Here is a 26,807-nt window from a genome sequence, read left to right on the forward strand (position 1 = left end):
TACTCTGTGGCTTATTCTCAGTCATAATTGCTATAACTTTATTCTTTCCTCTTTCCCATAAAAGGAATGAATATCAGGGATAAACTTAAATTTATTGTAATTTATAAGAAATAGTCCATCTTTTATATACTTGAGCACTTTATTATTAGACACTCATTACTTACAACCCATCTCAGCACTGTTGGAAGTGCATGAGGACCACTACTCTGCAGTGAGCCATTAAAAAAGAATTTTTCTGACCTTGAATGAGCATCTCTTCCTGTAAATTATGGGATGATGACCCCCAAGGGAAATGGCTGGCTTCCCTTTTTCTATTATACTTTTCTACTTGAGTGTTTTAATGTGTATGAAGTGTTTTCAGCTCCATTATCTAATCCAGTCTTCACATTAACTTTGTGGTTGCTATTGTTATCCTTTTGAACAGGAGGGATGGTTAATAATTTTCCCAAGTTCATTACAGGTCAAGGTCACAGCTAGTGTCCAACCCCAGAACTGATGCCCAATGTTATTACACTATAGCGGCTCCAATGGACCTGATTTTGTTTTAAGGAACCTATGAATTGTCTATTGAATTTCATATTATAATAATTGTTCTTCCATAGGCAAGAGAAGCCTTCCTTAAAGTTTCTTTGAGTTTGAAGCTCAAAAGTCCAACATCTGAACTTTTTAATAAACCCTAGAAATGAACAAGAGGGTTTTCTGGACCAGTCCCCTGCCTCTAAGGAGCTAACTCATGAATCTAACATCCTGGGGGAGGCTTTAGGATTTTTTTTTCCATTCTTTTTATATTATCTAAATAAAGTTAAAGGACTTATGACTCCATCTAAGGATGTTTAAAGATGGACCTCATGGATGTGATTGTTTCTGACACAGGAAGGAGGCCAGTTCTTTTCTGTATTTAATGATGAAAGAGTTGGAGGAAATGGATTCTATTAAGCCAAAATGACTTATGCTTTATTTTGAGGGTGAATTTCCTGACTATGAGCCTTGTTCAGCATTAGCTTTGTTGGCTAGTTCCTAATCCAACCTTCAGTCCCCAGCTGAAATGGTATTTCCTAAGGGAGGCTTCCCTTGGGAACAGCAAGGGCCTTGGAGAGGAAAGACTTTCCATTAGAACAAGTTTTCAGCTCCCACTGCACCTTGTATTTCTGTTATAACACTTACCCTGCTGTGTGATTCACTTGTTTAATGTCTGTCTTCTCTAATGAGCCATAACCTCTACTGGGACAGTGACCTTGTCTATTTTATTCAATGTCCTCATCCCACCACCACAGTGCCCAGTCCATGGAGGCACCCCTTGAAACCTTGTTGAATGAATGAGGTTGGGCTTGGAGCTTTCTTTTCTGAAGGCTTCGATCCACATCAATGTTTGAGAGGTGTTGGTGAGCTTGTATTTTGTCATGATGGATTCAGGCTATGAGTTTTAATTTCAACTTTAAAAAACCTTTTATCTATCTATCTATCTATGTATCTATCATATATCAATCTGTGTCATTTATCTCTCATCTATTTCTGTGTCTATCTTCTAACATCTCTATTATTGGTTTCTCGATCTATACATTTAACTAGTCTCTTATCTATTTCTATTGGAATAAGAGACAAGTGCATAAAAAGTGAAGGAAGGTCAGCAAGCAGGCTGTATCTCTCTCCCTCCTTCTCTTTCTTGCTGTGCACCACCCCCTTCCTTGAATGTCATCATTCAGGAGATAGTCTCTTCCATGGTTTCCTGCAGGGGTGTCACAAGGGAAGTGAATATATGCAACTTCTGACCACTCAGGATGGGTGCGAGGGATACAGAGGAAGCATTCTCTCTTTAGAAATGGGACAACTGGGGCAAGGTTTGGGAAAGCAAGCCTTGGATATGCCAGACTCCTTCTTACTAGGAGCACAGGGAGGAGCTCCCTGCAGCTCCCTTCTGGGCCATGTTTGTGGCAGCTCTCTCTCTCCTTGCAAAAAAGCATCATCAGATAACCCCTGGCTTCTCCAGAGCTGTGTCTCATGATATAGGAAAAGGTGTCATGTTACGTGTTTCAACTTCCTGTTCTTTATATTGCTTGGAGGGTTAAAGTCAACAGCAACTTTTATATTCTGCATTGTTTGCATTGTGGAAAACTCATCTGTTTCTTTTCCAAATGAGCTTCCCAGACCTTCTGGAAGACAATCAGAAACAGTCCCCTCTTCAAAGAGGCATGCAGGGAACAGTGTCTCTGAAAGCCAGGTCTCTTATCTTCTAAAAGCTAGAATTGAGAATGTTTACTGTAGCCCCACATAGTTGGGTTTTTATGCTGATGTTCTGGGCACTCAGAAAGCAACATGAGTCCTAGAGTTACAGCTAGGTTCAAATCTTGCCACTCAATTATGTTGTCATAAGCAATTCATTTACCATCTCTGCGCCTCAATTTTCTCATGTTTAAAATAGAATTGTAATATCTACAGATTAAGGCTCTGTAAGGACAGATGTGATTGTGTATGTGAAGCCCTTGATAGAGTTCCTGGTGTAGAGATAGCATTCCACAATGATAATTATCATCATTGTCGTGATCTTAACAATCACAGGCTTCTCCCTACCATTCAGCCCTCACTGAGCTCCTACTACACGTGTGAATGCTCCCAGTTGCCTTGGGATCATTTTCATTCCATTTGGGACATGACATTCGGCAATAAAACCTCATTTAATTTGGTAGGGAGGGCACCCAGAGTGCTGACACCCACATGTGCTTACTCGAGCAGTTGCTGAACAGATAAAACAGCCTGCTATGTTCTGTTCCCGGAACCTTTGCTGGTGAAAGCGGATGAGGAAGCACTCTCCAGGTCCTGTCTTTACTTGCACAATTACAGTCAATCTCCCAGGCTGCTTGTCTCAGCAGGATTGGCCTTCCTGCCTTCTGTTCTGGCAGTTGGTGGTGGGGCTGGAGGAGGAGATGGATGGTATTTGCTTCCCTCTTGGGCAGAGGTGTTTTTTTACAGTGCTATCCCCTTGCCTGGGGTACTGAGGGCCCTGGAGGCAGTTTAACAGAGTAGCTTCCTTCTCATTCTAGAGTTTCTTAGAGCTCATTCCCTCCCCCAAAGCTCCAACTTGCTAGTGGGGGCCAATTTCTGTGTGCGTTAAGTGACTACCTGTCAGTCATTGGAGTGTTCAATTCTCTCATTGTCCCAAATACCTGTAATTGCCTTTAACGGCTTAGTTCTGCTCTCCTGTAAAGAAAGGAAGATCAGGCCACTCCCAGCCACACCTCAAAAGTGAGTAAGGCCTTTGCACCTTTTAATAGGAGTGTTTGCATTTGTGTCAGGTTCCCATCTTGCTTTTAATTTCATGAGAGTGTGGCTTTAGACTGTTGTTGGGATGAAACTGCAAATTATCCAAGCGCAAATGACTTTTCGCAGTGTAAATGTGTCATAAATTTAGAATCTATGAGTACCCTTGACATCTAGGAGAGGAGAGGCCAGTTTCCCAAGATTTTATCTTCCTGTGGGAGAAGGAAAAAAGATAGACATTTACTAAGCACCTGCTGTGATGCAGACTTTATGCTGGTGCTTTTTATATATTTCTTTTCTAACCGCCCCCCCCACCAACTTCTCTTTGAGCAAGGTTGTATTGAATAAGTGAGTGACCAAGTTTCATTAGTGTCACTTTACAGGCTGAAAACGTGAGGTTTATTCAGGGTAATATTAGCCTAAGATGGCTCAGATCTTCTTATGATGGGCCTGGAATTCAATCCACAGCCCCCTGTCCCTTTTAACACCATATCACAAGTTCCCACTTTGCTTTATGGGGTTAGTTCTGATCTCCATCCCCAGAACTTAGAGGTATTCAAAATTCAAGAATCTCAGTTTTCTTTTTTCTAAGAAGTTAGAACTTTTCTGGTTCTTGTCTCAAAGAACTGCAGGCTGGAAACTATTCAGAGCTACTGGCAGGAACTTCAGGAGAGGAGAGGATGGGAACTTCTTTCTCCCCACTTTTCCCAGGCACACAATGGGGCCTCCAAGACCACCAAAGATCAGGGAGCCAGCTGGGTGTGCCCCAGCTCCCCATTGTTCAGGTGGGGTCTGCTCAGCAGCACCCCAGGCGAGGACTTTCTCAGGACTGAAGAATGGTTTGGGCCCAAACCATTGGATTGGGCCCAAATGCCAAAATTCACGGCAGGGAGCACTGGAGCTGTTTGTAGTAATTTGGGAAGATTCTCTCTAAGGAAATCAGTTACTTGCTCTGTTTCTTCTAATTGAAACCATTCTTTCCCTCCAGCTTCCATGGGGCAAGCTCTAGACTCTGTGTGCTAAAAGGCTTTATTTGGTGTAATCTGAGATCAGGATGCCGGTCACACTCTTTCTTGTTTTGTCTACTAGTTCTTTTTTTGGGGCAGTCTACTGTGCCTGACACATTCATTACTCCATAGCATCTTTGGTGGTAGTAGAGCAAAGTGCCATTGCCTGCAGACAAGAGGGAGCTGCTGGGGTTCCTGAAGTGTTTGGAGAGCCTGTTAGGAAGAAAGACAGACTTCTAGACTGAGAGAGCTGGGTTGGGACCTAGAGATCATCAAATCCAACTGCTTCCTTGTCGGATGAAAAAACTAAGGCCTGGAGAATTGAACTGTCTTCTCCAAGTGCTTGAAGCTTAGCAGTGAGAAACTTGGCACTAAGCTCACTGGACTTAAAAATTAATGTGTTTCCCACTAAACCAAAGAAACATTCATTGGGTACTATACTTATGTCAGACACTGCGGGTAGGAAGATGACTAAGGCATGGTCCCAATGGAATCCACTTTGTTTCTATGGGTTAGTATCACTTGAGGCAAGCTCCTTCCTAGAATGATGTTTTATAGATTGGCTATATGTCTATCTATCTATCTATCTATCATTTCTCTGTCTATCGCTCTCTGATTTGCCAGATTACATCAATTCTATTTACCTATCTTACATTATGTAGAGATAGAGAGCCTATGTATATGGACACCTATGCCTTTGGCTCCCAATTAACTAGAGGTCTGGAGGCCTTGGCTGTCTGTGACCAAGGATACAGTGAGTGGCTGGCCATTTAATCAAGAATTGAGTTAGTGTAAGAGGCATTTTGCATATAAACTGCTTTGAAGACATTTTAATCTTTGAGATGTTGGCTAATAGCTGTCAAGTACCAGACACTTTGCTAAGAGTCAGGTACTCTGCCAAATGCTTTAGCTGCATTTCTTCATTTAATCCTTAAAACCACCCTAGGAGGAAGACATTACCTTCACTTTTGTGATGAAGAAAAGAGCCTCAGGCTCTTCAACAGAAAACACAGCATACCTAAGCCTGGGACCCACCTTTCTGATGATGATCTATAGTAGCATCCCTAGTTATCAATAACTGAAATAATCCTGGCACAGATATAGGGGAACCAGGAGATCCTTGTCAGGCTCCAGGGGGCCTAGAAGAAGACACATCACAGTCACACTCTGTTGGGCTACTCTGGAACTCTGAATTGTCTTAAATATCTGGGCAAGACCAGAGGGACAAATGCAGCCCTACTTTCATGGACTCTGTACCCAGTTTATGACCTAAAAGGAATCCTTGACCCTGACTCCAGGCCATTTAATTGTCACAGTCTTTGCCTTTCAATTTTCTCTTAGTTCCCCTACTGAGTCCAATTCTAGAGATACTTCTTTATAGACCCTGAAAGGCATAAATGAATTCCAAAGCTGTGTGGAGGTATGGGGAGGATGATTTCTTTTGCCAGGTATCCAAAGCCCCATAGTAAATAAAGAGAATATGATCTTAATTTCCTAGAAGAATGAGCATAAGACACACTGACCACCTGTCGATGGAGCCCCTATCATTCTTTATCATAATGTCCTCTTTTGTTTTCTGTGTAGCCTGATCAGTACCTGAAATTGCCCCCATTCATGGATTAGTCACTTACCTGTTTACTGTCCATGTCCTCACAGTAGAAGGTAAATTCTTTGAGGGCAGTGATTTGTTTGTCTCTCTAGCATGCAGGGTCATCTAGACCCTTATGGATCACGTGCTAGGTCCTATTGGATGACTGGTGCTTTGAGAGGCAAAGATTTCTTAGGAAAAGGCCATTTGTCCTCATTCAAGAGATTTCTAAAGCTTCTCTCTAATGTCTATGGAGAAAGGGTAGGCCTTCTCCAGATAGGGTTCCCTGTCATGTGGAATTGTCACTTCTTTAAAGAAAAATCAACATTTTATTATCTTTGACTACTTCACAGAAGGGTAAATTGTATCTTTCTTCGTTTCCAAATGTTTGGGTGCTTGCATGAACCATGTTCCTTAAAAGCAGGAAGTTATGTTTGGCCCACTTTAGCTGAGCATGAAATAAATGGTAAATATTCTGGCCCAAACCCATGGCTTGAATTGGATGTAAAAGCTTGTTAGAAACGACTTGTTGGAGCTTAGCATTTGAGGTTGGCATCTGTTGTTACATATGAGATTTCACAGGTTGAAAGCTCAAGAAGAGGTATGAATTACAAGCTCTTAGTTCACAGGGCAACTGGAACCATACTAATCCTGGCAATCTTTTGGCCCAGATTTTTAAAATATTCCCACAATCCAGCCTTTCCTTCTGCTTTGAAATGTTTTGCACCTCTCAAAAGCATCTGAAGAATATACAACAACAGAGTTCTTGCACAGGGAAACAGATCTTACCTCTTGTGTGTGGGTGTATGTATACACATGGATACACACATGCATTCACACCTAAGTGGGAGCACACGCGTGTGAACACACACACACACACAGCTGTTCACTTTAGCACCTGATAGAAAATGAGAAAAGAGAGATTGAGTTATTAAAATGTGACCCAGCAATTTTTGATCCTCCAAATTCAGAACCGGTGTAATCTAGGACTCCCCTTAGTCATTCGCAGTGCTTTGTTGTTGTAAATAAATATTTTTTGCAGCTACACCACTGCACTGTTGATGCATTTGAAGTGGAGAAAAATAACCTAAAGGCATGAATCTTGTTCTGTATTAATTCACCTGTAAGTCAGTATTGTTGAATTGTAGATAAAGGGTTACTGGCAACCACGTGTCAAGATTTATGAATGACTTAGTTTTCTTATAAACAGCAACAAATTTATGATTATTACAGAAATGTGCATGCACCCGCTCATTTGGAATTTGGATAAGCCTTTATGAGTGATAAGCAAGGAGGCCACTAGGTATTTTACATCACCTGTTGCCCGATGGAGTATAACTGGCACGGTCCCCCTATGAATTGAAGTGATGGTGTGGGGGAGGAGCTAGAAATCATCAGTCTAAGAAATATCAAAACTAGATTCTGTCTGTCTTGGGAAAAGCAGAGGTAATGACCTGTCTGCTATCCTAGCCAAGCAGAAATACAATCCATTCATCAATCTTTTCCTTTTATGGGTCCCTCAAGGATCCACCTTGTTATTCCTCTTAAGCCCTAGTGCAGTGCTGATTTCTCTTCTCCATTTTTTTTGAGGAGAAGAAAGTAATCAGTTCCCATCCACCAGCTCTATTTGCATGGTATTACAATATTAAGTCAGTGTTGTTCTGAACTCTCTATTAAAGGAATTGATTCTGCTTCTCACCTGGAACTTCCTGACTTCAAGGCACAGCACTGAAGAAACATTTGCATGTAGCCACTGACAGTGCAATCTCGGGCAGGTTTCTTAATCTCTCCCAGCTTCAGTTTTGTTATTTGTAAAAAGAGTTGGTGATAGTTCTTCAGCTCATATGACTGTTCTTGTGAAGTCTCCAACACATAGTAGGTACTTCATTAGTGTTCCTGTTCTTGGGAAGCACAACCAGGAGCTCAGCAGTAGGAGCTGTCAGAGCCTTGAGTGTTCCAGCCACATGCTTTTGTCTCCCAGTTCACTGCCATTTCAAGCCCTAGGCATGAGAATCTGCCTGCCCTAGCAAAGAGGTGAGGCTGTGGACCATTGGAGCTAGTTTGGACCATTGGAGAGGTAGTTTGACACCTGCCTTTTATACCACTTTCATAGTAGGATGTTGGGCTGGTTGTTCTCAGAACCTTACTTGTTTCATCTCAGAAATGGCAAAGATCACTTCACCTCTCAAGGCTGCTCAGAGAATTGCATGATGTAATATCTGCTAAGGTGCCTAGACTGCTGTTCCACACAGCGTAGCAGTTCCGTACATTCCGACATGTTTTCTTTCTCTCTTGAGATGATGCTAAATGACACAGGCAAAAGGAAGTCAAAATTAGAGCTACCTTGGAAGGTGTGTTGCAGCTGGGCTCTGCAGGAAGTGGCAGTGGGCTTTCATTTCCCCTTGCCCCCATCTGGATGGTGTCATCTTGAAGGACAATGAGGCTTACTTACTTCAGTTTCTGATTCTCCAAATCTTGTCAAAGTCCACTGTTTACTCAGTCCCATCCCAGTAGAATAGACTGGAAATTCCAATTTTTGCCATCTCTTTGCTGTAGGGTGAACTAAGGACAATCTTTTTGAAGAATTTTAAGTTGCAAAGTATTTGCATATTTAATACTGAGAGGAAGAATTCAAGCATAATAATACCAAGCCTATATAATTTCTCAAGCCTTTTTGCACAGTGTATTTCATGTGGGGCTGCAACCTTTGAACTGTAGGACCCTGTGCTAATTGCTAAGGTGGCCTGTAGCCACAGCAATCATGTGTCCTACCCTTCTAGCACATTCATTGAAAGACTTACTAAGTGATGGCTGACATTGCTATGATTGGCCTCCACGGCAATGTTTTTCTGACTGGCTCACAGGGCTTTCTAGGGAATTATGGAGATGCCAGGGCCATTGTTGGGGAGGGGTAGGTGCTGGGCAAGAAAGAACAGCAGCAGGTAGTTCTGGGCTCTGGAGTCTGCCCCCACATTCTCACTACAGCTCCCATTGGGCAGCTCTACTCTTACCTGCCTTTACCATCATGGTTCTGCCTAATACATCAAGGCAGGGAGGGAAAGAAAATCTGAAAACCATTATTGTATGCTCTCTGAGTGCTACCACTGCTTCCCTGTGCCTGTTGACAACCCAAAGAAAATGGGCAGCAGCACCACAGGGTAATGAAGGAAGTGAGGAGCATCTGAATTTGTGTTTGGATTTATCAAACTCTTCGTTAAAACATTAGTCGCTGAATGTAACTTGGCCATCTTTAAAATGGGCTCATTAGCACCTATCCTCTGGATTTCACTGGGCTGCTTTTGGATATGAAAGTGCCTTATAATTTGTGAAGGAAACTCCTACATGACAAGATTACCAATGTCTGCGGTACTTTGATACATTCTGTTTTGCAGGGGATGAAACTCAAATAGGTCTTAATTCATATGAGATTTTTTGAGAAGCTTTCTGAGATTTTAATACTGTCCTGGGTGTGTATACCTATCCCCCTCTTTATCCCACAAGCTCCAAGGATTTCCTAATTTATTTCATCCTGGGGGGGTAATGCTCAGGAAGACAAGCTGTGCTCAGGGGTGCTACCATGAGTTACTGAAGGTCACATGGCTCATAATAAACAGGATTTAAGCTGGAACCAGTGCATCCTACCCCCAGATGAATGCCTGTCATCAGCATGTCAGTTACCTATTAGTCACACCTGAATGCAGATATTATCTGTGAGTAACAGTTTCTTATGCTATCTCAACGCTCAGGGGATTCTTCCTTCCATCTAAAATTAACCATTTCCTCAAGGTGCTGGTTGCAGATTTGAGTAGAAACTATACAGTAATTAGGTGATGTGGCATTAATTGTAACATCACAATTAGAAAAAATCTAATTACAAAACAAAGTGGAACTATTTTTTTTTTCTACTTGCAACAGGAAAAACCCTCTGTAGGCCCCTAAGATGCTTTTTTCAGTTCATTTACCACATCCTGGGTTTGTGCTAGTCAATCTGCTAAATCAATAATATTCAAAAAAGAAGAAAACAAAGGTGTTGAGGTCAGTGGATTTCCTGATCACCTTGGCAACACTCAAGAGTACACACTGTGGTTTCTCCCATCTGTCTTCCTGGAGACTCGTTCCTCAAGGGCCACTTGGCCTTACAGAGTTCTTGTACAGTGAGACAACCATTTGGGGGCACACACACCCTCTTTTGCCAGAGACTCTGTTGGACCCAGGCTTAGGGGTGAGATTCTCAGTACCCAGTCCCATCACTGAACCAGGAGACAGGGAGAGGGCCTGTCTTCAAACCAACCTTTCTAGACTGTTGTTGGGTTGCTTTTTTGGAGGCCTTACCTGAAGGGGCACGGTGACAACTGAGAGAACCCTTTGGATTGTTCTCCAGTAAAAGTAGACATGATGGGCCCATGTTGGTTCAGGCTCCATGCTTCACAAACAAGAGGTTGAGAGGTCAAGGGGTCTTGCCAGGTACCCAGAAGTTAGGGTGCCTTGCCTCTTTGAGTGCCAAGAGATGAATAGCTCAGTTGAAAGCACCCCAGGACACATGCTGGAGGAAATTCCCTGGGTATGACTATGCATGACTGTTTTCTTTGCTCATTAAACCCTCACCCACCTCCAGGGCAATTCCGGGAGACACTGAGTCACTCAAGACTCATGGTCTGCGCTGGGCAGCCAGAGGCGATTCGGCCATCGAGTGTGATTTTGGCCTCATTCGGAAGTGAATGTTAAACAATATGCCCATTCACCAGCCCCCCATCACATGGGCATCAGGAGATGGGGGCAAATGGTGTGGAGACAGTAGCAGGGCCGCCAGCCTTCTGCACTCATAGGCTTGGGTGGCAGCAGGACTATTACCATACTAGCTTGAAGGACTCCCAGATGGAAACTTCTGGGCTTTGAAGACATCAAACAAATGAAGAACAGAATGACTTCTACACATCCCGTGAAGACAGTGGGTTGTGGCTTTATTGGGAACAGCTTGCTCAAAGCTCTTAGAAAAGACAATTTGGTGGCAAAAGCACTGAACTATGATTTGGAAATCTGTAATTAAAGTCTCCCCAAGTGTCCACTTTTCTCCTAACTGTTCAGGGGACCTTGCTTAGCCATTCTTGATTTTATTTTCCCTACTTTCACAGAGAATTTGGTTAGAAGTTCACTATTGTCCCTCCTTCCCCTAAATATGAATGATCCAATTAATATTAGTGCTTTTTAAAAATTGACGCTTTCCCTCCCTACTTCTAATCAGAATCAGCACAGCTAGGTTTATCAATTGCACATCTTCTGCTTTGGCCATGAGCTCAGCAAATCATAGGACAGAAATAGAATCCTGACTTTTTTATGATAAATGCTAATGAAATGATGCATTGGGCTGCCACTGCCCAAGAATTTTGTGTGGCTGATTCCCAGGAGCTCCATCAGGTTGGATATAGTCACCAAGGATGTCGGGCTCTGGGTAGATCTGCATAGAGCCTTAACTGGTCTGTCTAGACCTTTGAGTTGGGCAGTTTTAAAATGTCACAAAACAGCCTGTGATTTGGCAACCCAGCTCTGGGCCAACCCTGAATCCCCGGATCTTCTCATAACCCTCCCTGACTGTGGCCAGAGCATTTAGGCTATAAAGGGCAGGAGGATGGAGGGCTATAGCTGGGACTGGACTCTGAGTTCCCAGTGTATCATGGGAAGAGCAAAGGGTAGAATCAGAGAGGTAGCCAGCTCACTGTTGGGGAAAGCAAGTGAGGCTTCAGAATCTTCTCCCCTGGGAGAGGGTGGAAGTTCCATTAGTAAGGTTGTTTTCCACTGAAGCTTTACCAAGCCCTTGGGCAAACACCCTGCCCTTGGAGCCTTTTGATCCAGAGTTAAGGGAACTGGGATCTTAAAATCATGTTCAAGAAACTCAAGTTCTTTTCTCTAAAGCTCTCTTTTAATGATCATCTCTCCACACTTTAAAATTCACACGAAGAGTAAGTGGTCTTAAATCCTGTAATTTTAGGATCTGCCCATGTGTGAGCTACCACTGGGCTGGGGGACATGGCTCAAGTGGTAGAGCTGACACTATGAAGCAATCAATCAGATTGCCTAGTCTGAAATCTGGACCCACCAGTTACTTTACTTAGGACTTCTCAATGAATCAGTTAACTCATATGTAAAATGGGACGATAAAAGTGCTCACAGCATAGAATTATCATGAGAATAAAATGAATTATTAGTATAAAATGTTGAAAACCTTGAACCCAGAATAAGTATTGTCTGCTGATGTAATTGCAACCCACAATAAGTGAGCCATGGGGCTTAAAGTAATTAAGTAGCAGGAACTGGCCTTAATCCCATCCTCACAAAAAAGTAACTTCTCCCACACGCAGCCTACTGTGGGACTAAAGCAGTAGAAAAATATCAGATTCTTCCTCATCCCTGCTGGGGAGATGGCAGATAGGAACCAAGCACATCTGAGTAAGTTATGTTAGAAAACAAATTAATTCAATTTGGGGCCATCTGGAGAACTGAGGTTTGGAGAATCAACCATCTCTTTTTGGGCATAGTATGGTTGTAGGCTGTCTTCTGATGGTCTTCATATGAGATGCACTGTTTACTGTTCTCTCTCAGGAGGTCTGACATCAGAAATGGCCATGTGACTGACTGTATGTGAGCATGCCATATTCATTATAGATATGATGGCTTAAGAGTTCAGACAGATGAAGCCAGTTACAAAAGGGATCTCAGAAATATTTCCTTTCAGAGAAAATAGAAAATGTTCATAGAAGCAAATCTCTGATTAAAGATATTTTCAGTGTCCACTAGGGAATTCTCAACAAAGCCCAGCTGGTGACTCTGGGTAGAAGTTGAGAAGGGACCTGAAAGATGATCTTTTTGTGTCCCAGTCATCTGCTTGTGCTGTGTGTGTTGGGGGAGTCAGAAACAGAACATTCACTCACTTATTCATTCATTTGTTTGACATTTGCCTATTATGTACAAGGTGTTGGGGATATAATGGTGGGAAGACAAATACAGTCCCTGATGTCATTAAGTCTACAAGAAATTTCCAAAATTCCAGAATCATTGAATTTCTGAGACCTTGAAGATAATAATTTCTTATAATTCTTTACCTAGTTGAGTCACAGATTTAGGGAAACTGTAATGAAACTCAGGTATGCTATCCCACCATAACACCTACACATACACATACACACAGAGTCTTTCACACAATTTCACAGGTCCACCAACCCTTTGACAACCAGCCCCTGGATTCCTGGTGGAAAACCCCTTGTCGCTCAGCTCCATCACCATCTAGCTGTGGGAGCCACCCCCACTGACCTCACAGGCAGGTTTGGGAAGATGTAGATAATGGCAGCTTGAGTGATAATTACGCAGTGATTTCCTACCAGGAGATGTTGTGATTTTCTACCACTTGGGAAATGACTGGGTAGATGAAGAACCTATTTCTCTCAAGCCAGATTTTTGAAATGTGTGGGGGTGGTTTTATTAGTGACATTTATTTTTCTTGAACTAAAAGGCTTAGCTATAAGTAAGATTAATGGCGTTATGGGTCAGCTGCAGTGTATCCAAGTGACAATGAATTCAACCAGGAGCCAGAAAACAGATTGGAACTCTGACTTGCCCACTAGGATTACTGAAGACAACATTTGTGCCTCAGTTTCCCTGTCTCTAAAATAGGGTTGACAGTATGCCAACCTCATGGCATTTTGATGGGAATTAAGTTAGCTGAAGTGTATAAGGCAGCTAATATGTATGCAGTACCAATTGGCTCTACTTATTAAGAGCCAAGCACTATATCAAGTGTTTGCTATGTCTCATTTAACTAGTCCCACAAATCCTGACAGGTCAATATTGTCATCTCATGAAGAAGAAAGGCTAGAGCCAGAGAACTGAAGTAGCTAAACAGCTTTGTACCCTGGAGTGACTGGTAGAGCCTAGATTTGAAGCAGCTTTGTATAGGTCTGAACTAGGCTGAACCACTGCCCTTCATATGAGTTTGGAGCTGGAGTCCAGCTTTGTAGGATACAGAGTTTCTCTGGGAGCCTCCTTTTCCTGTTCTTCCTGACAGGTCACTAGCAGACCTCTGCCCATGTGGGTGGACCAGGCTCCTGGATGTCAAGTCCTGAGACAGCTCTGTGCTGCTTATAGCCTGCAGTAATGTGTTCTCTAAAGGCTTGGATGTCATTGTTTCTTGGCAATTTCTCTCTGAATCTGAAAGTGGCCTCAGACAGTCCACATCTTCCGTTGAGCCCATTCTGGGTCTTGCAGGGAGGGAATTGGGACAGTTTGTTCATTACCCAAAACAAGAGACAAGAAGATTTTTTTGGAGACCAGAAGGCTCAAAGATAATGATTCTTAATATATTTCCATTTGGAAAGTCTTGTTGGAGAGATGCAATTGGCCATTTAATATTCACTTCTTGAGTCAAAGTGGATCCCAAGTCCCAGAGGCTTTTGTTTCTCAGGAGGTACCTGCAGATGCTCCGGAAGCTCTTTCTTCCTGCAATGGCTGCACCCTGGCCAGGTCACTGCCATACATGTTGCACTGTGTCCAGAGGTGTTTTGTGGACCATGGCTACTCACACCTCACTCTTTAACACTACTTAAACCTTGGGAATATTGTCAGCTATACATCAATGAGCTACAGAGATCAGGAATAGCTACCTACCTTGTGGTCAGGAGTAGTAGGTAGTAGAGAAGCTGTGGGTGCTTGGAGCCCATGGATACTTGGATGGGTTTGAATCTCTGTTCCACCATTGCTACCTCTGTGAACTCAGGCATGTTTCTTCAAAGCTTCCCTTCTCTGTGCCTCAGTTTCTCTATCTGGAAAACAGTGATACAAATATTAACCATCTCTTAGGGTTGTTTTAAGGATAGATTGAGTTAGCACTTGTAAAATGCTTACAAAAGTGCCTGTCATATACATAATAAGTACATAATCAGTATTCATTATTATTATTGCTGTTGATATTATTAATACCCTCTGGGGTAATAATTAAAGTTTGCATATGTATTAAGGATGGCTATTACAAGGTCTTCATAAATTGTCAGGTCTTAAATGATATATAATCTTAAAGACTTGGTTCCTTTATGGACGAGCGAACTAGAGGAGAGGCACTATGAACAATTCAAGATAGTTGACCTCAAAGGAAGTATTTAGTGTCATCTTTGCAATTCCTAAATGACCAAATACCATCAGGGTTAGGAGTTGGAGCTTTTCATGGGATTTTAAAGTAATATAAGCTCTGAAATTTTCACTTTGCTGAGACTTTCTTTTTTTTTTTCCTTTTTCTTTTATTATTCATATGTGCATACAAGGCTTGGTTCATTTCTCCCCCCTGCCCCCACCCCCTCCCTTACCACCCACTCCGCCCCCTCCCTCTCCCCCCGCCTCAATACCCAGCAGAAACTATTTTGCCTTTATTTCTAATTTTGTTGTAGAGAGAGTATAAGCAATAATAGGAAGGAACAAGGGTTTTTGCTGGTTGAGATAAGGATAGCTATACAGGGCATTGACTCACATTGATTTCCTGTGTGTGGGTGTTACCTTCTAGGTTAATTCTTTTTGATTGCTGAGACTTTCTTATTCATTCAGCAGTCTTTTGCAGATACCCTGGTTAAGCCTCAAAGTCTAGGAAGGCTGAGGGGTTCAGTTTATCTATTTCATCCTGTCTTGGCTAGGTACAGGTACACACATTCACCTGTATGCACACCTATTGACACTCACACAACGCATGCATGTACAGTCTTTAAAGTGACATTGGCTGCTGTACATGGAACTTAAGGGATTTGTCTCAGTTTGAATTGGTTAATCTTGCATTTGCATATCTGTCAACCAGGTAGCAGGCCTAAAGTCAACTTTAATAAGAAACAAACTGCCATTCAGCTCCAAACTAGTGTTCATCCATCAGACTTTATTTTTAACCTTGGAGTGACAGCAGTCACCTGAACCAGGAGTCCCCAGGCAGTTTGCCTCTTCTGGAATCACACTGAAGTCTTCCCTGGCAGCCTCACTGCCAAGGAACTAATTGGAACACTGTTTTTCTTTTGTATGCTAGACAAGGAGAGGCCCCGGAAAGGCTGTCCTTCCAAATGACAGGTTCCCTTTGTGAGATCGGCCAACGGAGACCCAAGCTGAAAATGTCAGTAAAAACAAATAGTATTTCAAAAGAGCTTTGTGCATTTCCTTCCTCTTTTCTCATTGCCTCATCAACCAAGTGTTGCATGAGTGACTTGGGAGGATCCACTGGACCCAATAAAGAATTAACTGCATAAAACATTTTTTCTCCATTTCACCTACTTCTGTTGTTTGGATTTTTGCTAATGATACAAACAAACAAACAAAGAAAAATAGGTGATATTGGCTTATGTCTTTTCAAGGGCCACTTTTTATTTCTTCTTACTATTTTCAGAATCAAAGAATATAAAACAGAATTTTAGTGGTCAGAAACTCTTTTCTGGGTTTTATTAGCTGCTTCCTGATGTAGGAGAAAGTAGTTGTTGCCTGTAGAACTCAATAATAATGATACCTTCTTTGTCATCATGAAACAGTTATTTAGGTTTGCCCATCCTCTTTCTGCTACTGCTCTAGCAATATGATGAACAGACCCTTGGACACAAAGCTAGGTGACTTTTAGGTGAATTTTGGTGTTCATCACACCTGAGATGGAGTTCAAGCTCTGCCGATTAATAGCTGGATGACTTTGAGTTTAATGTGTAATTTTCCTGAGCTTCAGTCACTTTTAAGTAATACATAAAAACCAAAACTCACACAGAACCCCAAATGTGGGTACCTAGGCACACTGCTGTGAAAGATTTCCTCTCCCACTGCAGTCGCTCAGCCATGTAGAACAAAGTGGATTCAGAGGTTCAGATAGAAATGCTCACTTTTCTGAACCTCAATTTTCTTGTTGGCAAATAGAATTTTCCCAACATCCTCTGGGCTTTCCCAAGGGAGAAGTCTGGAGTCTGAGTTAAAGTTAGTTCTGTCTGACTTGAGACCTGGCTTTTAACTAACACAGAGTGGTACCTGGCCTGCCACTTGGGCCACTGTCTGGGACAATGTAAGTGTGTGTCCTTAGAGAAGGACCAGCACTGAAGTCCAAGGAAGCACTCAGGGGGTATCAGTTTCACTGATACAGCCTCAATGACTTGACTTTTTTGGGTGAAATTCATTAAAATATATACTGAGGCTAATAGCATCCCAAAGAATGATAAGTTTCTACTCATGGTCTTTAATGTCTTTTGAGAGCATTACACAGGACCAGGTAGAACAGGATGATCTCTGGGTCCCCGACTCAGATTTCAGACTACTGTGTTTTATAACTCACCAAAGTCTTTATGATAAATAAATATTTACCCAGTTGATAGCAGTCAGGCTTCATTTTCAACACCATTAACTTTTGGGAGTATGGGTCAGTTACTATATTAAAAGTCTGTCTTGGGGAAATGTTTATGAGTCATTCATTCATTCAACAAAATATTTAATGAGCAGCTACTCTCTTGTCAGATACTGTTGTTGGGTGTTAGAGACACAGCTGCAAATAGGTACAAGGCCCTTGCTTTCTCAGAGCTGTCATTTCAGGCAGAAGAGACAGACAATAAACAAATGTGCAAATAGATAGGTGAACAGGTTGTTATGAAGACAAAAGCCAGGTGAGGCAAGGAGGGGCTGGGGCTGCATAAGAGTGTACAGAGAAGGACTGAGGGGTTGTGGAATTAAAAATATGAATGGTGAATATGAACCACCAATGGGACTCTTTGATGATGGAACATTCCAGACTGAGGGGAAAGCAGGTATGTGTTTTCAGATGAGAAGGAGCTCAGAATGCCTGATGGAATTAAAGGAAAATTTGTGTGTGGACTAGGACAAGCCACTTCCAGGCTGAAAGAAGAGACTGGAGCCAGATTCTGTTGGTCTTGATCATAGCAAGGAAATTTATTCTGGGTGCAGCCAGAAGCTGTTGGAGGTGTAAGCCAGGGGGCAACAGTATTTGATCATGGGAAAATATAAGACGAAGTGGAAAAAAAGACTTCCAAATATACACTCACATATTTACCACTATTTCAACTGTGCAAGCATATGTGTGTGTATTGTGTGTGTGAGTGTGTGTGTATATATTCAGTAAACAAACTGTAGGAAGATACAGAAAAATGCTGTGGTTTTCTTAATGGTAGACTTGTTTCCCTCATTACTTCCCTACATTTTGAAAGTTTTCCATTTTCCATGAGTTTGTATTGTATTAGATAATATGCTTTTTAAAGGAACTTTGTGTGTAACAACTGGTGGAGAATCAGTAAGACTGAGGGTGCTTTTCCGATTTGAGCTTTATGGGCTCTGTCAGTAGAGAGGTTTATTTTTTTGGCAGCATTTGAGGTTGAACTCAGTGCCTTGTGCTTGCAGGCAGGTGCTCTATCACTTGAGCCATTCTGCTGGCCCTTTTTGTGTAGTTTATTTTTGAGGTAAGGGTCTCATTTTATGCCTGGACAGGCCTGAACTGTGAGCCTCTTATTTGTGCTTCCCAGAGCAGCCGGGATGACAGGCATGCCACTGCACCCAGCCATTGTTTGAGATGAGATCTTGCAAAATCCCCCCTCCCCCACATCCCAGTCCTGTCGCGTGCCCCCCATCCCCCTCCCCGGGCTGGCCTGGAGCTGATATCCTCCAGATCTCCACCTTCTGAGTAGCTAGGATTATAGGCATGAGCCACCACGCCCAGCTTCTATTTGGCTTTTTAATGTCTTTCCTAAAGTGAACTTCTTACCATTGAGTCATCTTTATGCAAATTATTTGTGCAAAAGAATCTAACATTTCTGTTTGATCCCACAGATTTGAATATAACCTGCCGCTATGCAGGTGTATTCCACGTGGAGAAAAATGGTCGCTACAGCATCTCTCAGACGGAGGCGGCTGACCTCTGCAAGGCTTTCAACAGCAGCCTGCCCACCATGGCCCAGATGGAGAAGGCCCTGAGTAAAGGGTTTGAGACGTGCAGGTGAGAGGGGGTCACTCCCACTGGGAAGGCCAGGGACCTGCGCCCAGGGGGCGGAGCTTAAACTGAAAGTCCCCTCCCTGACAGTTGAATGGATTATTGCCTGAAGAGGCTGCCCCACCTATTAATTTAGCCAAGTCAATCTGGAACCTGTATGACAACTGGAATTTAAAGTCGGCTAAAGACACCTTTGTGAATCATAGAGAGGGAGGCGGAGGAAGCCATTAAGGGTCATATCGGTTGCAATCCTCTTGCCTAATGTGCTCCCACAGTGCTCTCCCGGCTTTGAAGCCGCGTTCAGTATCGTTGTCGGAACCACAAGAAAACGTACACCAAATAACAGTGTTTAAAATAATATGAGGCTGGCAGAGTCTTGGCCTTGCAGACTTGGCCCAAAACCCGTTTTTCAAACCTCTCTCTCCTCTCCCCTCTTCTCTCTCCCCTCTCTTCTTCCTCCTCTCACTACTCTCCCCCCCCCCCTCCCCTTTTCTCCCTCCTTCCCCCCTCCCACTCTCCTTTTGGTTTCTCTACTGCATTACTCTGGTTTGAGAAAATAAATGAAAGGGCACGCAGGTTTTTCAGTTATATTATATTAAGATATATGTTGTTATTAGATGCTTTCTCGGGGTGCACCCTGCACTCCACAGAGCTTTCCTCAAGCCCTTTTGCTCCAGGATAATCACAACAGGCAGGGGCTTTTTTTTTTTTTTTTGTCCTGTGGTAAGTGGTGCATAGGAAGAACAAGCCCTGGTGACGACCACAGTGGAGTATTTGGTTTGGTTCGCTTTCACTAGAGGAGTCTTCATACTTTCAATAAGTAATTTGAAGTTTCCACTCCAGACTGCAACTTAAGCGGTGTGTTTCCCCTCTCCTCTCTCTTCAATGCACATACAGACTGCTTTCAGAAAGCTAGCTGCAGCAGTCATTACGGAAACCATTAAATGTAAGTTAAGTGCATCTATCCTGCCCATGGTCACAGAGTCAGACACTCACTCTGTGAGTGGTAGCTGAGATTCTTGTCTGGAAAGGGAGGAACATCTTTAGTCCAAAATGGCTTTGTCTACTGTGATAGCAGTTAGCCACATATGGTGATTTATTCTTGTTAATTAAAATTAAGTAATATTAAAATGAGTTCTTCATTGGCACTAGTCACTTTTCAAGTTCTCAATTAGCTGTTGTATGATATAGATTGTTTCTAGAACATTTCCAAAGATAAAGTTCTCTTGAGCAGTGCCACTCTAACACAAAGAACAGATGTTTCTACACATCTATATGTAAGTGCTCAGAACTAGGTCTGGGAGAATGGTAAAGAAAGAAGCAGAGGAAAGTAGACAGCTCTGGTAGCTATTGAATCTGAGCTGTAGGCTGCAATGAAGGACAGCCAATTAGCAAATCTGTTTATTCGATTCTCGAGGCTAATTGTTTAAGTTTGGCTGGGACTAGGCCACTAGGCTAAGAAAGTGGATTTAGTAAGCTGAGTTTTGATTATGAAATACAGACAAGGCGTATTTGCAAAATACTGACAGCTGGGGACAGAGTTCTCACTCTTGCTGATAGATGATCGTGGAGCACTGAGGTGCTGGGTGCTGGGAGTTCAGTCACCCTCTTGGCTCCATCCCTTCATTGAATCCTTAACTTGTCCTGTGGCTCACTGTTACTCCACTTTATGGAAGAAGCAACTGAGACCTGGGTAATTTTCCCACCTTGTCCTGGATCATAGAACTTGCACGTGGAAGAAGCTGGATTTGCTCCTCTTTCGTGTGAACCCAGGGCCATCTTAATGATCATGCCTTCCCAAGGGACTGAGGGCAACAGGGGAGGGAAGTCTGCTGCGTGGATTTGCAACAGATTTTTTTCCTCCCAATGAACAATAACCTACTCATGCCACATACAACTTTAATATCCCCATTTCATGTATGGTACAAACACTATCCTATGAGAATTCATAGTAACCTATGAAGGGAAGGTATTATATTCTAGAATGTCGGTGTTATACATACTTGTCAACATGATGTGATGGGGTAGGGAGAAGTAAGTTCAGCCAAGAATATTATTTAGAAAAAAAGAAAAACCATGCCAACAAAAATCTATCATTTTCACCTATAAGTGGTACTGAGTGTTGCAAAACTCACTTCCATATCTTCCCTCAGGTAGCTGTGAATCAGATATCTGCCACAGGACAGATGGCAGAGCCTCATAGGCTAGGTTAAAACCTCAGCAGCTACTACTCTTTTGTCTGCCCCACCCTGATTAGTAGCAATTCTCAGACTCATGAAAACTTATTAACATTTAATTGTGCCCCTTCCCCCCACCAAGCTGAGACTTTGGGGAAACCAGTTTGCCAGTTTAGATGAAGAATTAGTCATGTGAACTACCATTGCAACATAGACATAAGGAGTTCCAGGACCTAAAAAATTCACACACTTTTCCATAGGTCTTGCAAGGAGATGCATTTTGTGCCATTTTCCTGCCAGGATAGATTAAAAGGATCTACACAGTGCATTTTAGCCAGCATTGCATTTTCAAAAATCTGCTGGATTTTACATCTCCCTCTTTGCCCTTCCACACCACCACTTCTTCCTTTGCAAGTGATATTTTCTCAGCCCACATCTCATTTTTGTCACACATTTTATATTTGGGGGAAAAATGTGTCTTAAGTGAGTATCTAGCCATTAGGATGCTTCTAGAAGAGGCTAAGCTCTGTGCATTGTATTGGAAAGGGCCTCCATGAACTCCAAGGGTTATAACATACTCCCAGAAACATCTTGATGGGCAAAGAACAGCAGACATTTTTTTTTCCTATCTGTGCTGCTTCTGGAACATTCCTGAACTAAATGAACCATTGCCATCTACTTAGTTAATTGCTGTTACTCTCATTTTAATGATGGTCAATTTATTTCCACTGGTGATAGAATTATGCCTGAGATGCTTGGGAGGCCAAATTTGCTGTGCTTTTGGCATATAAACAAGGCTTCATGTTTGAAATAATGGAGGGGGTTTGAGGGGCTCACAGGAGAAGTTGAGGCCAGCAAAGAAAAGCGGCAGATGGAAAATAAGGCAGGTCTGAAATTTTTGGACTGAAATAAAGAACCACCTCTTCCCAGCTTATGGGAGTAGATCATTTTATGTCTTTTTTGAAAAATATAAAGGTAAGTGAGTACTAGGGTGAAGTTTACATTATAACATCTCTCTTCTGTGACTCAGTCTTCCTTCTGCTTTTTCAAGCCATCTTGTCTCTAATTTCTGACCACAAATTTCATTTGGAACTATTTTCTTTCATGATTTTTTTATTTAAAAAAAGAGAAGAAAAAACTGTTCCTGTGTCTTTAAGTAAAATCACTTTGTCTCTCTCAGCCTTGATCTCTTTCTGTCCCCTGTGCTATTGGATTTCAATAACTCAGTTGTTGAAACTTCTCTAGGGGTGAATGGAATGAAGTGTTGTGCTACATTGAATGCCATTTGGTGGGATATTATGAAACTCCCATCCTGGTCTTTCAGGTCATAACTTCTTGCTTCTTCTTGGCAGGTACGGGTTCATTCAAGGGCACGTGGTGATTCCCCGGATCCAACCCAACTCCATCTGTGCAGCCAACAACACAGGGGTGTACATTCTTACCTCCAACACCTCCTACTATGACACGTATTGCTTCAATGCTTCAGGTTGGTTCTAAGGTTAGATAGCCTAGTGTTGCCTTTGCAGCTGACTAGCTGACAGTTATTCATCCTAGAGTAAGTGGGGATTCACATAGCTTCCATTCACCTAACAAGTGCTCACTGAAATTTCTCAATAGTAGAGACAAGATTCCTGTTTCTAAAGTGCTTATGTGCTAGGATGGGGAGGCAAACAATAAACAAATATCAAATATCAGAAAGTGATGTAAGTGCCATAAAGAAAGCAAAATAAGAGGATTGAAAAGAGCGAAGCATGCTTCCTTTTTTTCCGAGAAGGTAGCCAGGGAATATACCTCTGAGGTGGTATATTTAGGAGAGCCTAGATCAAAGTGAAGGAAGGAAGCCATGTGCAAAAGGGGCAGCCAGTGGAAATCCATGCATGCAGGAGTACCTTGTCCTGTTCCAAGAACAGCAGGAAGACCAGGGTGGTTTCAATCCATTGACCAGTATGGAGAATGCTAGGGAATGAAGTCAGAGAGGGAAGTGAAGACCAGATCATGTAGGGCTCTTCATTCTTAGTGAGGTAGGAAATCACTTCAGTTTTGAATAGAGCAATGACATAAATCTAATGATGGCTTGAGGGTGCAAGTCAAATGGCTTAACTGAGTACTCATCATATCGGGGGCTGGAGAGAAGGCTAGGAGCATACATGATAGGTCCATGGTCTTGCTGAATGTCACTTACCCCATAGTTGAGACAAGTAGAGAACAGAAAGTTAAGTGAGGATGGAGATCCTGGACTGCTGCCAGACTCCTTCCCTGTCTACAAACTTTCTTCCAACCACTACCTTAGAAATTCATGCTCACAAGTCTAATTCAAGCCCCAGAAAAATTAAAGAATTTGATGCATCATCAGCCTTCAGGGTCTTTTGAGAAGATCAAAACCATAAATGTCAAATTTTTTAGCATGTCAACAATCGAAAGCCTCACTTCTCAAGGTGAGCCTTCTGTTTCCCTGAAGATCTGAAGCTGAGTGAAGAGAAACTGGGTGTAGTGAAGTGAACTTGGTGTATCTTCTTGGAGTGTCAGTTTTTCTTGACAATGGAGGGGGATGTTAAATTAGCTGAAAAGTCACTTAAGACATTATTTCCATGAAACAAACAACAGAGACATTATAGATAGATAGATAGATAGATAGATAGATAGATAGATAGATAGATAGATAGAGATAGATGGATAGATAGAGATAGCTAGATAGAGATAAATAGATGGATTGATAGAGATAAATAGATGGGCAGATAAAGATAAATAGAGATAAATAGATGGATAGATAGATGGAGATAAATAGATAGGTATACATAGATAGATAGGTAGAGATAAATAGACAGATAGAATCCCATGTACAATTGCATATGGTGGTAGAATGTAAAATCTGTGTCTGGGATTTTAAGCTAAAGAAGGGACATCAAAGACATTGTAAGATTACATTAGTGGCTTTAGGGTGTGCCATGCACCCAATTGTTCCATTAGGAGTAAGGATCAGAGTAGGAATTCAGAGAGGCAATCTAGGGCTAAGGAGAAAGGGAAAGTTTTGGGCCTGGATAGTTGGAATGGAGTATATGAAACCAGTGAATTATGTTAGATGTGTCCAGGTCACTAACCTATGAAGAGACAGACAAAACAAGGAGAAGAAAACTATAGAATGTCTACTCCTCCCTTGTTATATGAGCACAAACACAAAAGGAATTTGATCAATAGGGAGTACATGGTCTAACCCTCAGAATATCCATCTTAATGATGTTCTAATGAGCAAAAGCACATACTTGGATAAACAGGAAATAGACATGAAGCCTCATGGGGTCTAGTGTACTCCATCTTGGTGCAGGAGGTCAGAGGTGAAGGACTTGATCAAGAGACGAAGGACTGGTATGATCCTCCTGCTCCTCAGAGTCTCTGGGCCCTGCTCTTGCTTCTTTTGCTGAATCTTGTCCAAACGTATGGAATAAATTATGTGGTTGGGTTCCCGCATCTTGCCTGTTTTACAAGATAGTGTTACCTTGAATTAAGGTTTTGAGAACCTTAATTCAAAAAGGCAAAAGCTCACACTGTTTTATGGCCTAGAATTGAAGCATTCCAGACAAGCATTTCCCAAGGTTTTGCTCCCTGGCCCTAATTTTGCCCATTATGTTGGATCTATCCCCCAAACAGGTGGTCAACAGCATTCACTAACTTTCCTCTTTTTAGAGAGGGGGTGTTAGTTCACTTAAAAATCTTGAGAAATACTGGAGGTGTATTTTATACCAAAACGATTTTATTAAAGTAGTAATCTTTTTTTCCTTTTCTTCATTTTCCACATTGGCGAAGATTGATAGACTTCTTTTTTAAAATAAGTTTTAAGTTTAGAGAGAGCATTTACTAGGCAAAGTAGGGCTAAGAAAGAGCCGGAAACTCTGTTTCTTATCTTAAAGGAATTAGAACTCCTGTTGAATAAGAAAACAAAGAATCTAGAGGTGAGGATAAATATGGCTAAGCTTAAATACATTCTAAATGTCTTGGTTTGGAGTCAGATGATGGTGCATTTAGTAAGCTAAAGATCTTGATAACCACCTGTTCCATGCACGGAATCTCTTGGAAAGATCTTTGATTTCAACCCCACTTGAGAACTACCACCAGGTAGTCAAGTCCTAGTGGTAGACATCTTCCATAAGTTGGCTACAGGGACAAAAGCCAACTGTATTTTAGCAGATACCTTCTGTAAACTTAAAATCTCAGTAGTATTTCTGTGGCTAGTAACTAAAAGAAAAACAAGTCAGACCCTGGGAAAAAGGCTTTGTGATTTTTTTTTACTGCCACTTCTCTCAGCAATTAAGGTCCCTTTATGAACCTTGTCACTTCTGTGTGAAGTACATAGAGAATCGACTAATTCAAGTTCATTTTTAAGTTTACTTTCAGTAAAATGTCTCCTTCTTGTCCAGAGGTAGAACTATGGGGCAGATTTTACATTTGTTTACCCATTCAAACATGTATTAAAAATTGTTTGACAATATTTATGGGATACACAAAATGCATCAATTCTGGGGGAAAGTGCCTTTCTATCTGCCACCCAGACATCAATAGCCAGTCTGAATAATTGATGTGTCTCTGGGCCATTTTGGGGCAGTGAAGCCAAGGTTTCTGAGTGTAGCCTACCAGGAAGTATCTCTTTAACAAAGCTTTAGGCTCAGGGACATTCTCAAAACAGTGCAGTGCTTATTAGAGAGGGTGAACAGCTATCTAATAAGGCTTTATGATTTGACATGGGAGCATGAATATATTAATTGCACATTTGGGTCACCATCCATCTTGGTACCCTTGTCAGATTTGATGTTCTTTATAAATTTTAGGTGAAATAGAGCATGATGGCGTCTGTGGAACACATATTATCATTCACAAAACTGTTTCAGTGTTCCTGACATGCCCGATCCCATGACAACCTACCTCCTGGAAATTCCCAGTGCACTACTCTTACCTGCCTTTGTTCTTGAATTTTGGGGAGCACCATGTGCCAGCCAGGCATCAAGAAGCCATAATCCAAAACCCATTTCTGGATATGGGCAACATACAGAAGGGCTCATAAATTGGGACATATTCTGGTGGCATTCCTAAGAAACACGTTAGATACCTCCAAAATCTCCCTGGCTAGCTATATGTCCTCATTTTCAAATAAGAAAATTTTGGATATTTTTCTTTCAAAACTATAAAGAGGTAAAGAAATAGTACTTGTTTCCCATAACCTTGAGAATTTCTCAGAAGCATGGACAGAAATGTGTCCATCTTTTTTCTACATTTTTCTTATATAGCTTGGCATATAAATGTTGAGAAAAGCTTAAAAGGAATCAACAAGCACCTGTGCTGTCACTTCCTTTCATTGTTTCTATGGCATTAACATCCAGTGCTTATCTGCTGCTTGTTGACGGGTTTATATTTGCAGACAGTTTTGAGGGTTAATCCTTAGGTATGCTTACTGGAACAATTGATACTTTCTCTGATCAGGCAAACTCCCTATTGATTATGTTATTTTAATCTCCAGATTGTCATGCTGTTTGTGTCTGCCATGTTTTTCATCATTTCTGTTGGTATCTGAGATTATAAATGATTTTCTCATGATAATTCATATATTTCTTTTTAAAAAATTTTACATACTACTTTTACAATAGAAAAAAAAATTTAACCCCTATAATGGTTGTTTTACTAGAGAAGGATTCATGTCTATCTTATTCACAAGTAACTCCCAGACTTTCCACTATGCCTGATACATATATTTCTTAATTAATGAGATGGTTGGGTAAGGATAGTAAGTTTCCACAACTTTTGAAGTTAAACAAAAA

The 26,807-nt window shown here is 41.8% G+C and overlaps 1 protein-coding gene across 13 annotated transcripts in view; it reads left to right on the forward strand.

Annotated features, from left to right (window-relative positions):
• Cd44 (CD44 molecule (IN blood group)) overlaps positions 1 to 26,807 on the forward strand; it is an 83,427-nt gene that overhangs the window by 14,882 nt on the left and 41,738 nt on the right. For all 13 annotated transcript variants that reach the window (XM_074044406.1, XM_020184499.2, XM_074044413.1 and 10 more), the window contains exons 2-3: positions 18,667 to 18,832; positions 22,356 to 22,489. In XM_074044406.1, coding sequence (XP_073900507.1) covers positions 18,667 to 18,832; positions 22,356 to 22,489 — 300 coding nt within the window. The remainder of the gene's footprint in view (positions 1 to 18,666; positions 18,833 to 22,355; positions 22,490 to 26,807) is intronic.

This window comes from Castor canadensis, chromosome 1 (genome assembly GCF_047511655.1).
Source record: "Castor canadensis chromosome 1, mCasCan1.hap1v2, whole genome shotgun sequence".
NCBI lineage: Eukaryota > Metazoa > Chordata > Mammalia > Rodentia > Castoridae > Castor > Castor canadensis.